The sequence below is a fragment of the Lingula anatina genome, chromosome 3, assembly GCF_051362555.1.
Source record: "Lingula anatina isolate TDL-2025a chromosome 3, LinAna3.0, whole genome shotgun sequence".
In the NCBI taxonomy this organism is placed as follows: Eukaryota; Metazoa; Brachiopoda; class Lingulata; order Lingulida; family Lingulidae; genus Lingula; species Lingula anatina.
Window position 1 is genome coordinate 7968997 of NC_141769.1, and position 16496 is coordinate 7985492.

A 16496-nucleotide genomic window follows, 5' to 3' on the forward strand; every position below is an offset into this window, starting at 1 on the left:
AAATTATAATTAACTCGTATTGTGCGACTTGTTTTGATCACAAATTCTCCCAACCACGCTTTTGGCATCGAGCCAACAGCTGTTGATTGTTTATTCGCCGCTTTCCCGCGCCTTGCCAACACGACATCCACTTAGTACAGTGTACTTCCGCGACAGATAAAGAGCGATTCATAAAAAATTTAATAAAAACCAAATACCAATTTTAGTAATACGATCTTATCATTGATGCATTCAACGTTGAACACTAAGATCTGAATACATTTTATGTTGAATATGAGCTCAGATATTGTGCTAAAATTTGTTTGGCGCGTGATTTCTTAATGAGATGCGCGGATTAATATCAGCATGTGCTGAGCACCGAGCAGCTGTTTCCCGCCAAATAGTACTCCATTGTATATCTTACTCACCGCGACCTGACTCGTAGTAAGCTTTGTTTACAACCTGAATTTTCAGTTTTTCGTGGGCGCAAATTTGCCAAATTTGATTCCATAGAATCTGCGAAGATGTCCTTTCAATCGAAGTCAGCGGATAAGCGACGCAATTTCATGGTTTACGACATCCAAGACGCGGAAGCGCTGAGAGATATGTTGAGGTTTGTGTACTTTTTACTCATGCTGTTATGACATTCCACTCATTAGTTAATTAGTTTTTAAATATTTAGATACATTTCTTTTTGCATTAATGTTGGTTTTAGTGTCTTTTAATGAATAATGCATCATATCATACGCTTGTCACTTGCGATTTGAGGAGTTTTCTGTGATAAAACTGCGAAAGAAAATGGGTGTTTCAGGACGAGCACATGTTCCGATCGGCATATCAAAACAAAGGGACCACACAAAGGGCCCGTGCACCCGTGAAGAGACTTGGCCTCTTTTACTAAGATATTTACCACATAAAGCAAAGTCTCATGGTTCATATTGGGAAAAATTTATTGTTGGCATTTAATTTAATGTATTTTTCACGTATTATTTTTTGCAAGCCGGGTTGTTTTGACTGTAAAATTATCAGACTTGTTGACCCATATGACTTCGTAACGGAGGCCATTTTTATCGCTTCAGCGCTTTTGTTGACTTTGTCAATTTTAAGACAGATTTAATGACTTTGCTTATATTAAAATGCTTAAAGGCACCTCTATTGACGATCTCTACGTTTCATACATAATACACGCCGTAGACATTCTCAAATGTATATATTTTTTTACAAGAAACAGCTGTTCGATCAAAAAGGGTGGGCCGTTTGAGCTTTGTGATCAGCTGCTGCGTACTTGTCTACTTCCGCATAAAATAAGCATATTTAATCTTCAGGTCAGATATTGTGTGCGAATTTTGCGATGTTTTAGGTTGATCTTGGGTACAGGTTAGGTCATGATTCAGTATTTAGATTATTGAATTGATTGCATTAATCACCTGACCCGACTTGTTTGTAAACAAACTCGCCAGCGTTTATAGAAGAATATAAATAAAAGAGGTCATCCTGCCGGAAATATCAAACCCTTTTTAACGGCCGTTTATTTAAATCTGGTTTTTATATGCATTTCTCCTTGCTCCAGACGCCAGTCAACATAGATAATGTATGAAAAATGAGAGATCGTCACGAGTTCGGACTACTTGGCTCGCATCCAAGTCTGGGTCAAAATAACTGCACAGATGTTCGGTCTGATTGTATGTCTGGCACTGTTGATGTTACTGCGTCTTCAGTTATTTCTTTCTTACCTCAGGACTGAGTGATCTCAGTGAAGACATCTGCTCACTGGTGTTCACATGTATTTAGGGGGGATGCTTTGTATTGTTATTGTGCAAGATGATAATTTGAACACCACCCAGCTGGTGTGTTGGCTGCATGCCAACGTTTTACTGAGGTAGTATGTTGGCGAGGAGAAATCAATAAAATACATTGATTTAAATGCAGGCCGCTGAATATTAATGCCTGGTGTATTCCGTGAATAACATAACCAACTCTTGTCTAATTTAATAGGGAAGTGATCAGTGCTCCCTTTGCTTTTCTAAGAGTTGTAATTTGAGTAAAGCAATTATCATTTGTATTGTGTGGATATTCATAATTCAATAGGCCAAAGTAAAAGATGCTGGCATTAGTCATAGGACATATGCCTCATTAATTACTTACACCTAATGATATTATAGTAGTTCTGTGATTATGGTGATCTCATGAATTAAATAAATTGGATATAAATTGTATCTGGATTCCAATTGCAAAGTGATTATGCAAAATAAAGATTTAATTAATTGTATTAAATTGCAATATTTTCATACTAATAGTATAATCATTCTGTAACTATATATCACTTTGCAGAAGCAGCAGTGATCTGTCACCTAAAGCTCATTTGGAGCAAGAGAAGAAAATACGGCGTGAGATAGCCAACAGTAACGAGAGGCGCCGTATGCAGAGCATTAATGCTGGGTTTGAGACGCTGAAAACCTTGCTGCCACAGACAGATGGAGAAAAGCTGAGCAAGGTAAGAATATGAGAGAATATGTCTGTGATGTGTGGAATTTTGCTGCTTAGATCCCAGTTTTAACTGCTAATCTGAGATATTTAATCTATTCAATAATTTTTCTATAATAGGCAGTCCTGGTAGTTTTAAAAATAGTATTATTTATATGAAAAAAATGGATGAGTGATGTACTTATGTGATGAGCCAAACACATTGCATTTTATTTTTTATACAGTAGTGTTTTATTTATCTAAAAATATAATTTAAAAATTTCTGTATCCTTATTGTTTCATCACATTTTACTATAATATGTGTTTAATGCAAATTAACAAATTTCAGCAAAGTATATCAATCTCTATGGGTGTTAACACTTTCCTTAAAAAGAGTGCATCAGATCTATTTAAAGTATGTAATCTGGTTGTCGGAAGTCCACACTGGTGTCAGCGTGTGTCATAGGCGAGCTATCATTCACTTATAAAAGCTGCGGGAGACTGAACACCTCTTTGTCACTCCCGCATTTTTGTCACCCGGACAACGCTCATTAAAGCATACTTGTGGCGAGATAAATGGCTGCGTATCCCTTTGTCATTAGTAGAGCTCTCTGCTCATCTTTGAAAGCTGTTCAGACTGCAGATAATGATCTAGAGAATGCATTCGGGTGGATAAGAATCTACAGAACTTGGCCAAGGAGTAGAATTGTGTCATGTAGACATAGGAATTTGTAATGACACTTCTGGCTGGATTGAGGTTACTTTATAAGATGAAGAAAACTTGATAATTCAGATAATGTGGTTGGCCCATAGGCAGCATATTTCTGGTGTTAAAAATGTAATCTTTCCCCCAAACTTAATTGAATAAATTTTTATATCAAAAATTATATTTAGCAGATTTAAAGCACTACAGCATTTGGCAGACATTCTAATACTAGTTTTAGTAAAGTTTCTCACTTACTCAACTTCTCATCCTCATTTTATTTTACTTAATTTTTTTGTCCTTAACGATGTGATTACATAAACAAATTTAAATGATTACCTTTCGAATTGCAACCACAAACAAACAGAACATTTAATCTCAAAAGTTACTCAATTTAAAGATATTAGCAGGCTTTTTTCTTTGTTTTTATATAATTCTTTTTCTAGAGAGTGGCACTGTAAGTTGATAACACAACAGATATGATGTTGAGACACAATTGAATTGCGGTATCGTTTTTTCACATATCATACGGAAAGCTGTTGTTGCATGTTAAGCTTAAACCCGCAAGAGGTTGCCATGGAAACCTAACCACATAATCAAATATTCCAAGGTAATTTCCTAGTGTGCAATTCTTGTACACTGCGACAACGTTATTGATTTTATTAAGCTTTCTCTGTCTGTCTACTTCAAGTAATCTTAGATTGTTGGTACTGATAAGTAAACTGATCAAAGATGGAAACGATGCATTATCTGCATCAGTTGAAAATTAATTACCTGGATTTCCAGCATTCTAAGAAAGAAGCTGGAAAATTTTGACTCATTGAGTGTGCAAATTATACTAGGTGTGCTCTTATTAAGTATAGTGATGGGTATTCAAAAAGCACGCTTTTTGTTTTTAGTAAATTTTTTTTTACCTCCACCAAGGAGGTTATGTTTTCACCCCTGTTTGTCTGTCTGTCATCAACATAACTCAAAAAGTTATGGACCTATTTTTATGAAATTTTCAGGAACTGTTATTTTCAGTTAGTATATTTCGGAGGGGTATCTGATGCCTGCTTTATTATGAATTTTTTCTGAGTGTCATATGGATTCATGAATGTTTTTTGGTTTATAAGCGGGGGAAAACTGAAATGAAATGGATGTTGTTAAAAGCAACAACAAATTTATGTTACATTAATGTATGAACATTAATGTATGAACATGCATTGCCTCAGTACAAATAGAACAGTCCAACTAAAAAGGAGAAAAAATATGACAAATCACATACAGGCTTTCTATTTATAAACAAAAACTAGGTAAGAATAAACTTAAGTTTTACTCAGCCTGCCTCCCCTAGATCAGCTGATTTCCCCTCCCATACATTCAAGACAAATCAGCTGACTTGTATTTGTACCATGCAGATTGTTGATGCTACCCTTTCATGTCTTGAGTAATAATAAGCCACAGCCGCATTCCACACATTTTACTGGTCGCCAGACTATAAAAGGTGCATCGTGGGAAAGAAAGGTGCTATACAATTGCACTGGAGAGACTTGTCCGACTTTAATCTCGTCATTAGCATGTGAAAACATAGCCTGTGACCCAGAGGCTGAAAGTAGTTCTCCTCAATGAACCTAGAGGCCTCATGGTGTACATTAAGTGAAATAAAGTCGGACGTAGGTCCCATGAATAAACCGGATGTGGGGGGTTCAGTTATCAGCTTGGCCAGGTAGTAAAACAAGTTGATTGATTGAAGGGCCTATATTGTTTGACTGTGCACTAGCGAAAATAACACCCTGAATGAGAAAGTGAAACTGAAATGAACGCGTTTGATGGAAAGTCTTAGGTGAGGGTGTAAAGTGACTGGTGGAACAATACAGGGTGTACAGGGTTACCGGGTGCAGCTTATTACTTTTGTTAGTCCCTGTAATTAAGCTCACCTGTTTGACTAGGGATTAAGTCCACTATTTGACCACGGCTACTAGTAGGTGTCCCATACAGCTTATTTGATTTGCATTGGGTATTTACACTTAGGGAAGTGGCACTGATTTGTGGCATGAATGAGACAAGGTTGTTAAAGTATTAGCTTTTATAAAGATCCCCCTTCTCTTGGGCTGTATGTTAAACATAGGTGGGTGTTGAAGCGGGTTTAGTTTTCTGTGTTAAGTGGTGAGTGGGATATTATTATGAAGATTTTATGCAAAAGATAATATGTATACAAAAATTAAAGGCATAATAACTCTTTGTATGAGACCTATATTTCACAATAAAAACCTTGTGAATAACTCATAGAAATATAATATATTCTGTTTTACCACAAAAACAGCAGTTATAGCTTTTATTCTGATATTTGAACTTGTCTTTAGACCACGTGACCTCCATTGATGTCTATACTCTGTTAAAATCTCTTAAGAGATTTTAACAAAAAAACAAACTTTTTAGAAAAAAACCAGGGACTAACTTTGAATGTAAAAATGGATTCATTAACCATTGGTAAGTATGGGAAAATTGTTGTTTACTCCAGGAAAATTCATTTTTTGGCCGAAACGAAGAGTTATTATTGCTTTAATATTTTCTTTTTTTCCTTCTATCTGGCTACTTTTATCAACCAAGCTTTTCAGTTCACTGAGATGATAGAAATACCAATATTTTATTTTATTCTTTCTTTTACTCCCTTTCCTTCCAGAAAAATAAAGGGGAAGTTGTAAGAATATGACCAAACTTTTAACTGGAGGGATAAATAATGTAATAGATCTCAATATTCTGTACAGACAAGTGATACGTGCTTGGGCGTTAAAAGGCAAATTAATAAGCTCTGTGTACACTATGATAAATAACCTGTGCCAGAAGCACTGTCACGGATTCATTCATCACCTGTTCAGGAAAGAAAGAGGAGGAATAAACAAACATGTCATAACATGTGCCTTGGAGAAAGTGCAGAAACCAGGCTTCTGCTGACATGCACATTTTCTCCGAATGTGAAAGATTAAATGGCCTCTTTTCACGAATTTTTTGGATAACATACAATCTTGAAATGACATGTTAAGGCTCCACATTAATTTTAACAAGTCATAAATTGAGACCAGATTAAAATATGTAACATGGTAGGATCATAAAATTAATAAAATTCTGATGATGACTTCAGATGTAGAAATCTCCATCTCTTCACCCTGCATACTAAAAAAGGATGGATAATTTTTAAAACGACCTTTCAATGGATGGTTGATTCTGAATCAATGTACCACGGAGGGTGTTCTTCTTTATTTGTGTACTCTGTAAATGTGTTTAAATCTATGTCAGTGGTTCGGAGGGGTAAGGGAAGGCAAGAAAACAGTGGGTATCTCATGAATGAAACCGCAAAGTTCATTAAATCAGCACCTTCCGCTTACCAGCCTTCAATAAACTCTTTCAGCCAATGTTATTTAGACACTTTTGAGTGGTTGGACAGAGATATTGGGGGAAGGCAAACAAAACTTTGTCCTGACATCATTCAGGGAGGGACTAGGCAAATAAACCCGAGAGAGATAACTTAATTCGGCATTGTATGCCCCGCCATAGTGTTGTGAACAGTGCTAGCCAGTATATTCAGGCTTTCGGAGTATTGATTTTTGTCTGGCTGCTTAGTATATTTTTAGCTAGTTCAAAGAAGATGGTGGCTCTAATTTCATTGCTTTGTTCCCACTTCCTCTCGTAAGCGATTGAAGAGTAATTTGTCTGTCAGCTTTTCTTGATTTTCTTAAATCCATGCTTAGGTGCATGAAGTAGCCCTGAAATGGTTTAATCAAAAGCATTTCATTCCGAAATGCACTTACTGGCTTATATCAATGTAGCACAACACATTGTGATTTGAAATCATACAACAGTAACAGCTTATCATACATACGTACTCAGTCAGTTCAATTGATAACCTTATTGATTAGATTTATGGCCAGGTTGTCGAGAATAATAGTCTGCAAACACTGTAGTAACTAGTAAAGCAGTGTCAACAAGTAATAGTAAATATTGCACAAAAAGAAATTGGGGAAAAATTAATATTAAATGGATTGGCTTATTGAGCTTTGTGAAGGAAAGTGGTCACAAATAGATTGATTTGATGCCCAACTTCATGCTTCTGTGCCCTTTCATTTTCTGATTTGATAGACCCAATTAAGTCCCGCAGACCTGTTTATTTTACATAGTTTGATAAAAAGTGTTTCCTGTAGTTCATAATGGCATATTTCCCCTTCCGAATCTTTTTTTTTTTTTTTTTTTCACAACTCTAGAAAATACAATGATCAGGTACCTGGGAGCCAAAGTAATAGGATTTTAGATTATAACTGTGGCTTAGGACTTGGCTTCCCTGAATTGTTATTGACAATAGGTTTGTCTTCTAAGTTCTAAGAAATGTGGGTTTTTTTCCCAGGGTCTTTGCATGTCACGTTGAGTGACGTGTGTCTTCTTAGTCCTGTAGCACAGATCTATGACTGGCAGACTATGTGACAAATTGGTGGACAAGTTAATTTTCTTTTATTGCATGCAGACAGATTGCTATATCAGAAGCTGTTAGACAGATTCATTTTTGCACAATTTGTGAGATTCTTAAATCAGAGGTCTCTACAATGCATTATATTTTATATTTTAACTTTTTATTTCAAGCTGTCAGGGTGATAGTGGTAACAGTTTGTTTCCAGGTTTAAGATGGGCACTATTTAAAATTGAAATGTTTCAAGGAAATATTAGAATTCTGACCATAATCTCATTGATAGCATATCATTATATGACAGGAGCACTTCTAGCCTTGTTGTCAAGGAAACAAATTAATCAATGAAGGTGAAAGGTAAATAACTCGAAGCAAGACGGGTGTTAATCATCTCCTTACCATTTCAGACATCACCATCTCAGTAGAATATTCAGACATTTTGACTTCACTGGAGAAAACCATTTCCCTCAGTCTAGCTTTACTATTCATTTATTTATTTTCACATTTCAGGCTGCAATTCTTCAGCAGACGGCAGACATACTGACAAGTCTGGAGGGAGAAAAGGCACGACTCTACTCCCAAAATGTCCAACTGAAGCGAATGTTGCAGGAAATGACGAGAGACGACACGGGAGGCTCTCCCCCACCAAAACGGAAGAAGAGAGATACAGGTAGGTCCACAGCTTGAATGCTTTGAGGCATGGCAATTTTTTGGCTAAAAACTAGAACTCATTTTCAAAATAAAATGAAAAAAATGTTGTATGAGTTTTATTCCCTATTTATATATGGAATAATATGTGGTATTTCACCAATTTGTTTTGGTGCCAGGCTGGCTATATTTCTGTCAGTTTGCACAGCAATGCTGTAACAGAATTCAATCTGCTATGACGCTGTGAATGGTATCAAGTTCTGTAGGGTATCAGATAGTCTCTACTTAGGTGTAAATTCCTGTATTCTCACCTGACCCGAACTTGGAAGGTCTCTGATTGTTTGTTGATGCCAAGTCTGGGGCTAATAACTGGACATGTGGGATGCGGGTCATTTGAGGTTATCAAAGGCTTGCCACACAGCCCCTTGATTCTCAGCACTCCCCATAGTAACAAGGGCAGCATCATTCTACTTCAAATACTTAAATCGTGTCATTCCAGAAGCTGTTAGCTGTTTACAATAAGGTTGCTATCAGGTGCAGGTTGGGGGGAGGGTCATAGGTGGACACAAAACTGTTACTTAGGGTGTTGTATAAGAACAAAATCCGTCAGTGGTGTCATTGGTTATTTAAACCAGTTCGATATTTTGAAGTGAATATTAAGGGATAAAGCAAAGAAAAAGATGTGAAAATCGGGCACATTCATAACACATATCTGTATATGATTACTGAGGGTTTTTTTTTTTTTACCCAAGCACATTTCTCAAAGAGCAAAAAAAGGGTTTTGGTTCAACACTCCCTTTATTGAATGTTCTGGCCATTTTGAATAAAGTCTTAAGTGATAAGACAAATACAACTGTTGGAAAACAAGAGAAACACAATGAAAACAAATGTAGACCGGATGTTGACACAGGACTAATCTTACTGGTAAATATGAACTGCACAAATTTGTCTGTGGGGAGGACGGCTATAAAACAGTGTTGACTGAACTAGATCTATTAGCAGGTAAACCATGAGGCAAGGTGAAACCAACCCAAGGACCCATTTCACAAAACGACTTAAGCCCTTTAAATACGGTCTTAAATTTTAGCCAAAAATTTTAGCCTGTGTTGAACCAATATCAGTCATCTGTAGTCCAAGTTAATGAAATATTGCACAAGTAATCAGAAATACTCTGATAATGCTTCAATCCATTGTTACTTAAAAACAAGTTGGACTAAGTACTATAGATTTATTTTGAACTGGAGTTGACCAAAATATATTTTTTTTTAAATGCAAAATTGCACTTGCCTAAGAATAACTGTGAAATGGGTGGCTTGCACATTGCATGCAAATGAAGTTATTTTGCATGAAAATGTTTTCCATTGTACCACAAATAGTGATGATAATTTTTGTTAAAAATAATTTTGAAGTGAGATGATTTATTTCTTCATCCAGACAGCTATTGATATGCTAGGGCAAGGGCCAGGTATTTATTATTTTCCATACTGGGAACATGGAAATAATACTGACAATTAATTTAAAGACCTGGTATGGAGACAAGGTTCTCTCGTCTTATTCACTTATTAATGTGGGTGTCTGTAAAAAGGCAGAAGGCAGTTTGTATTGCAGAATAAATACAAGCTGTGTAATTATTCAGATTTCTCTATTAAGTCAGTTTCTTTCCTGGACAAGCTTGGAAATGTGTTGAAGTGCTTAATTTTACTGATTATTATGTATGTGAAGTTCAGTTTCTGGATAAGGCTCCAACTGAGTAATAAAAACTGGGCGAATGAATGAAAAACATTTTTGAAAGAACGATGCTCCAGGCACAAGTTTAAATATAAAACTGCTGCAGGATTTTTTTTTTTTTTTTTGCATGAATAAGAACTTTTAGGGTTCAGGTTTTTTTGTTAACTTGGCTTTTGTTGTGGTCAACCAAATTTCTGAAAGAATGAGGAAGTTTTGATGTTCAGATTATATCCGTGAACTGCTTTTTTTATACCCTGGATAGTGGTTTGTTGATGGAAGATATGGTGTTCATTTTTGATGATGGCAGAATATTCACTTCAGCTGCTTATTCAAGTTTGGCAGTAAAAACCTGTTTTCTTTACATAGTTCATGTTGCCTTATGAAACCTCAAGTCACCCTGTCATAATATGGTTATTTGGCTGGATGCATTATGCTATATTTGTTCTCTTACAGTCTCAGATATTTTATCTTCATGAGTAAGCAAGTTTAACCTGTTGCATCCGCATTGGCTCAATGCCTGCCTTTGGGGACAGTTTTTTGCCTATATTTATCCTGCTCCTTATGTTTAATGAGATCATGCAATAACTTAGCCCCAAGTCTACTGGAGCTGTGTCCTCATTAGGTTATAGTATGTTGCAGTTCTCTTGAGATCATGAGTCACGGTGTACTGGTATCTAGAACTAAATGACATAATGATGAAGTCATCTTTGAAATGAATAAATTAGTGAAATGTGTTAAAACAAAGAAATGCTGAACATGGTTGAAAGGCAATTTTGACATAGGAAAGCAAAAGGGTGTATCTGCAAAGAACATTTTATTGGCACAAGGAAGTTATGCAGATGGTGTGTTGTCAAAAAGTGCCAAAAGAAGTCCTTTAATGAAGTGATGAAGTCGTCTTTGAAATAAAAATAATAATATATTATGGGGCCAAACAGATATTAAATAGGTGTGAAACATGGAAGACAATTGTATATAGAGAGGGAAATAGGCTAATTTACTAAAGAAGGCACATGGAAATTGAACAGATGGAAGTTTTGTCACTAAGTGTCAAAAGAAAATCAACAGGGAGCATGTTGGAGCAGGGCTTCTGAGTGACAGCCAGTCTTCGGGGCTGGGGGACATATTCATAATTGGCACAGTGCAATTCAACATATGGCAGAGATGTCAAGGTGGCTAAGTAAAGGTTAGACGGAGAAGTAATCAACAGGAAGAGGCCAGTGAACTAGACTGACCTTTTCTCAATTGTCCAGGGACCCTAAGTCAACTCACCAAGTGCATTAGCTAGCTAGCCAGACAGCCAGTTCCACTCTGTGGCCTCTTTTTCAGTATTGATTGCACCAAATAAAACCATCTTTAAAATGAGGCTGCAGTGGAATGCTGCTGCGTTACTATTGCAGCTGGTTGTGGCCTGATAGGAATGATTTTTTTTATTCAGGAATCTCCTAAGAATAACTGACATTTAGAAAATCCCAGACTGTCTGACTAGTGCATTCCCAATTCAGACATTCTCCAAACTAAAACCGTGCATGCCACTTAAAAGTGCTGTTTATTAATTATTCAGCACCCACAACTTTAAGGGAATACATTATTTTTTTAAAGGTATGAAACATTGATATACCATCAGTGTCACATGAGGTAAACTTTTTTATAACATTTTTTTTTTGTCTGGATTTACTTTAAGTTGTAATGAAAATTAGCAAAGTTGAACATATTATTATAGATATAAAAATAATTAGGATATAAATAAATATATGGTTAAATGATAAAATATGTGAGTGATAAGATTAATGAATGTACATGTTATCAGTAAAGTGTATATAGGCCTATATCAGTGACTAAAAAAAGTCTTCCTTGGCATAATAAACTGTACATATTTGTTAAACCTTGCATACGGTATAATAAGTCATGGTACATTTTATGCAATGTCAGTTGAGGTAATATTTGTGCACATGTGTAGTGTTTTCGTTGAGGACACATGATAACAGTACACATACATTTAGCAGAGGACATGGTAAGTCTAGACGAGCTAATAAAGTTCTGTGTGAAAATCCAGCTGTGCATATAAGAGTAGGCGGTTGCTTCAGTCCTGTGCTGCAGGCGGTCTAAGTTTATGTGTCAGGGCAGTTTATGATGAGCGAATTGGCAGACTGCCAAGATAGGAATCATATTGGTTTATTATGTGTACAGCTTTTGAATAAATACGATGATCCAATAAAGCTATTTTCTTGTATTGATGGTACGCTTTCCTGTTGCCCTTAAAACTGATAAGCAGCTCCTACAGTGCAAATATGTTATAAGCATTTTCAGCAGTAACAGACCGTAAAAAAAAAAAAAAAAAAAAAAGTGAAATTGAAATGTTCTTCACTGTGCTGATACTGGTATATATGTGTGGTTTGATTTATCCAACTTATTGTCATCTATTTTTATATAGATCTTAGTTTATTGTATAAACCAGGAAGTACTGGGGACAGTGATAATATGGTCTTTTGGGCACAAGACATCATGAAACCTTAGAATAAGGAAAACTGGTTGATAAAAATAGAGAAACCAATGACAATGCATCAGTCAAGATATATTGATCAGATTTGCAAAGATATAACATTCTTCATGTGATTATATTTCATTTATATATCAGCAGAATATTGATATATATCAAGAATGTACACAACTGCAACATGTTTCTTCATTCAGATCTTGTGTTTGACTTTGACTGATTGGTTTCTTTACTTTCAGTTTAATAGAACCTTCAATTATTTTCAGAATCATCAGACGAAGGCATAAGCATGAGCATGGACGAAAACATAGACGAACTGAAGAAAGAGTTGAAGGACCTGCGCTCACAATTGGACCATGAACGCCAGCTGCGAAGGATGCTCGAGAAACAGATTTGCACTTTGGAGAACCAGTTGTACCGTGAACCCATCCACAGTTACACCCCCACAGTGCCGCCCATGCAGGAAGAAAGGAGGGCAACAAAGGAAGATGTAGGTGTCCCCCCCCCTTCCCCACCTTTCAAAAAACTTTTTTTTATTGTGACAAGTCACATTCATAAGAGGCTTTCTCAGCATAATTTCAAGGCCAATCTCTTACATACATTCATGAAAACATAGCTTTTAAATCCATTATTTCCCTCATACATATGCTTATATTAATAAAAAATAGAGTAGTATTGGTGTATTGCATGCTAGTTAAGCCATTCTTAAAAGATTTACTTGACATATTGTAAGAAAAAGACCTACCAGTTTTATTCATTCTATTTTGAATCTTTTGTTGAATTGTCCTTGTTACAACAAAAGTGCAAAAATAACTTTCTCACCATGAAGAAAAGATCGTCATGAGTATATTGAAATGCACAGTATGTTAGGTGAGGGGAAGTTATTTGACAGGAAAAATGTCACGCAAAGATTGTCGAACAGCTTCAGGGAAAATGCTTTAGTTGGATCCCGACTCCAGCTTGCACGATATGACACCCTTTGCCCCTTGTTTGAATTGAATTCCTGCACTTAGTGACAAACCAGTATACACATTGTACATGCTTATTAATCTATTTTAGTATGTATGTTAATTTGCCTAAATTGAAGGGGAGATAAGTTTTTATCCTACATATTTGTCATGATCTAATTCTTATTTAAATTTGGTTACTCCTATTTCTAGGCCTCGCCATTTTACCACCATCACCACCAAATTCCAGAAGCAAAGCACGAGTCCATGGAAGACGTGGAGGAGACAAAATCAGAAATTGTTTACGATAATCGTCGTCTCCAGCCCCAGCCAGCTCCGACCTTCTCCACTCCGTCAATTTACACCAGCAGCATGTCAAGGCGGAACCTCGAAACCATTGTAGAAGCCATCCGCCATCTTGAAGGAGATCGAGTTTTGCTTGATGAGAGAAATGAAAACAGTAAAGGGGAAGAGAGTGAGAGAGATTCCAGCATTTCAATGAGCGACCAAGAAGATTTGAAGTCAGAGTTGTCATCGTCATCGTCACCTTCTGGGCGAGAATCCCCCTCGTTGTCATCAACGTCAAGTAGTCATGGTAGTTTAAGCTTGAGCAGTTCACCCTCCAGCAGTAATTCTTCATTTCCGTTCCGCGAGGACCATTACACATGTACTGTCAATGCTGAAAAATATCCCATGGTTTCTATGGGTTTGATACAGCGACCTTTCCACCATGCGTACCTTCAGAGACCCGGTGTCATTGTTCACAAGTCGTCCTAATGGTTATCCAACGTAAAGACTGTGCAATTTCAAGAATTCTGACTCTGAATATTCTGTGAATTGTTTATATTATAATTAATATTATTATGATTAATATTTGCATTATCGGTAGCATCATAATGGTTGCCTCAGAGTAATATATTACGTATATATAAATGTAAACATACATGTATATAAATGTATCAGCATTGCAAAGAGAATGATGCAGACCAGGAAAGTGTAGTAGTAATGAAATCTCCCACCCCCAGGCCAATATTAGATTTATATATCTAGTGAAATATAGATATTTTGACCTGTTTTATTGTTTTCATCTGTCTGTCCATCATAATATATATTTTTTGTTAATTTAGTTTTTTTCTTTTGAAAAAAGATTATATCTTAATGGTAACATGTTTATAAGTGTAGCTTTGTCATTATATTTTATTCTCTGAAAAATTGTACATAAATTCAATATTGAAGCAGAAAAGCAACATTTCAGTGATTATTGTACATTAAACCAGATAAGTTTGAAGCCAAGCTACTGAAAAGCTTTACAAAAATATACACCAAATAATGCTGTTTCTTTAATAAGTAACTTTTGGGTAGATCATGAAAAATTAAATATCCAAGGCACAGTTCATGAAAACTTAATGTCTATAAGTTCAGTCCAAAAGCAAGGCCAGCCATCAACTGTTTCAGAAATGTGTAGACACCTGAAACAGAAATGAGAGAAACTAATGACATCTTATAACCAATTACTTGGAGTCAAGGTCCCTAATTAAGTCAAGCTCTTTTTAATTGATATATTTTGTTTTAACGTAAGTGTATCATGTAAACCAGCTAACTTGCCTTTGTGCAACTTGGTGGCTAATGTGCTCAGTGTAAAGTTTTGTATACATGCCCATGGCACTACACAACAATGCAAGTGAAATGGCAACACTGTGCTTGGGACTATTAACCCATTACTTTATAGACATGCTGTTTTTGATGGAATTTTGATATTGTCTGATGAGAGATAGATGCTTCGCATATCCACATCTGTTGTAATTTTTATTGCCATGTTACAAGTTTGTAACAACTAATTGATATTTGCACAAGTTCTGATGCCAGAGTGTTAATTATGTGGTAATGGATTGATCATTTCAACCGGAAAAACTATCAATTTTTCAGACATAATTTTGGAATCATTAAAAAAACATTTCTTTGCAGCATTTTGGTGCTTTAACTATAGAATTTAGCTATTAAGTAGTCTCCCTTGCAATCATATTGCCATCACACAATAGGATTGTTTTAATTTTAAGAAGTTATTACTTTAAAAAATTCAGTATCTGTAAAATTCACAGTCTTACCTGTTGAAATGATCAAGTCATTATCATGGTTTTGATTTGGGTTGTCGCTCACTTTTTTTTTGTTAAGTCGACAGATAGGCAGCATAAACTGTGACTAGATCCCACAATGAAATATTATGCTATTAATTCAAAACCTTCACTACCCTCAATCAAATTTCAATGAAAACATTACTTGAGCTTATGTTTTTGCTGTGTGTTGATCACATCTTTCACACATTTTGTAGGTAATTACTACTCAGGTGTTCAAATCAATTATAATCATTCTTGTTCCTCAGGAAAAACAGATGTTAAACCGGTGGATAATCTTACATGAATAAAACCCAGTGAAATTTCATTAAATAGGGATGAAACTAACCGGTGTAGTTGGTTTGTAAAGCACTGCTTTTAATGATTCAAGGATTGAATTGATTGCTTTAATATTTCTATAACATTTTGTTTTAAGTAAAAAGAACGCCTTGAGATGGCTTGTTCAGTAGTGTAGAAAAAGATCAGAGGGTTAAGGGACAATACTTATTTTTTCTTTCATGGCACAAGATTAAGACCAATGATTTGATGTAATTGAATACCAGTTATTGCGAAGATTTAAAGTCTTGATTAAATTTCAACTCTTGATCCAAGGATAGCCATTTTCCCAGTGCCATGGTTTTTCAAGCTACAGATATTTAAATCCAAGAAATTCTTGTTTAAATTTAGCAATGATGGAAACTTTCAGTGTAGTTTTGTTTTAGAATTGTATATATGTAAATAATTATATTTAAAAAAACAATGACTTGGATATGATGGATGAGATGGCAGCAAGTTTGGGTTGTCTCATTATGCTCATTTGAATTTGTCACAATTTTGGATTTGTACAGTAACAGTTTATATATGGGTAAACAGAAATCATTGTTCTACAAGTGACCGCTCCCTGGTCTCCCAACTTCCCCATGTAGCATATATTTATGATATGAAGGGCATGTAATAGCATTATTAAAATATCTTAATTTATTGA

The 16496-nt window shown here is 35.6% G+C and overlaps 1 protein-coding gene across 1 annotated transcript; it reads left to right on the forward strand.

The window, feature by feature from the left end:
* Window positions 1-363: 363 nt before the first annotated feature.
* LOC106150555 (transcription factor AP-4) lies at window positions 364-15859 on the forward strand. The gene is made up of 5 exons (XM_013523425.3): window positions 364-592; window positions 2311-2473; window positions 8094-8253; window positions 12720-12943; window positions 13614-15859. Exons 1-5 carry the CDS (start codon window positions 504-506, stop codon window positions 14175-14177), a joined length of 1200 nt encoding a protein of 399 aa, XP_013378879.2. The 5' UTR covers window positions 364-503; the 3' UTR covers window positions 14178-15859.
* The last annotated feature ends 637 nt before the right edge of the window (window positions 15860-16496 follow it).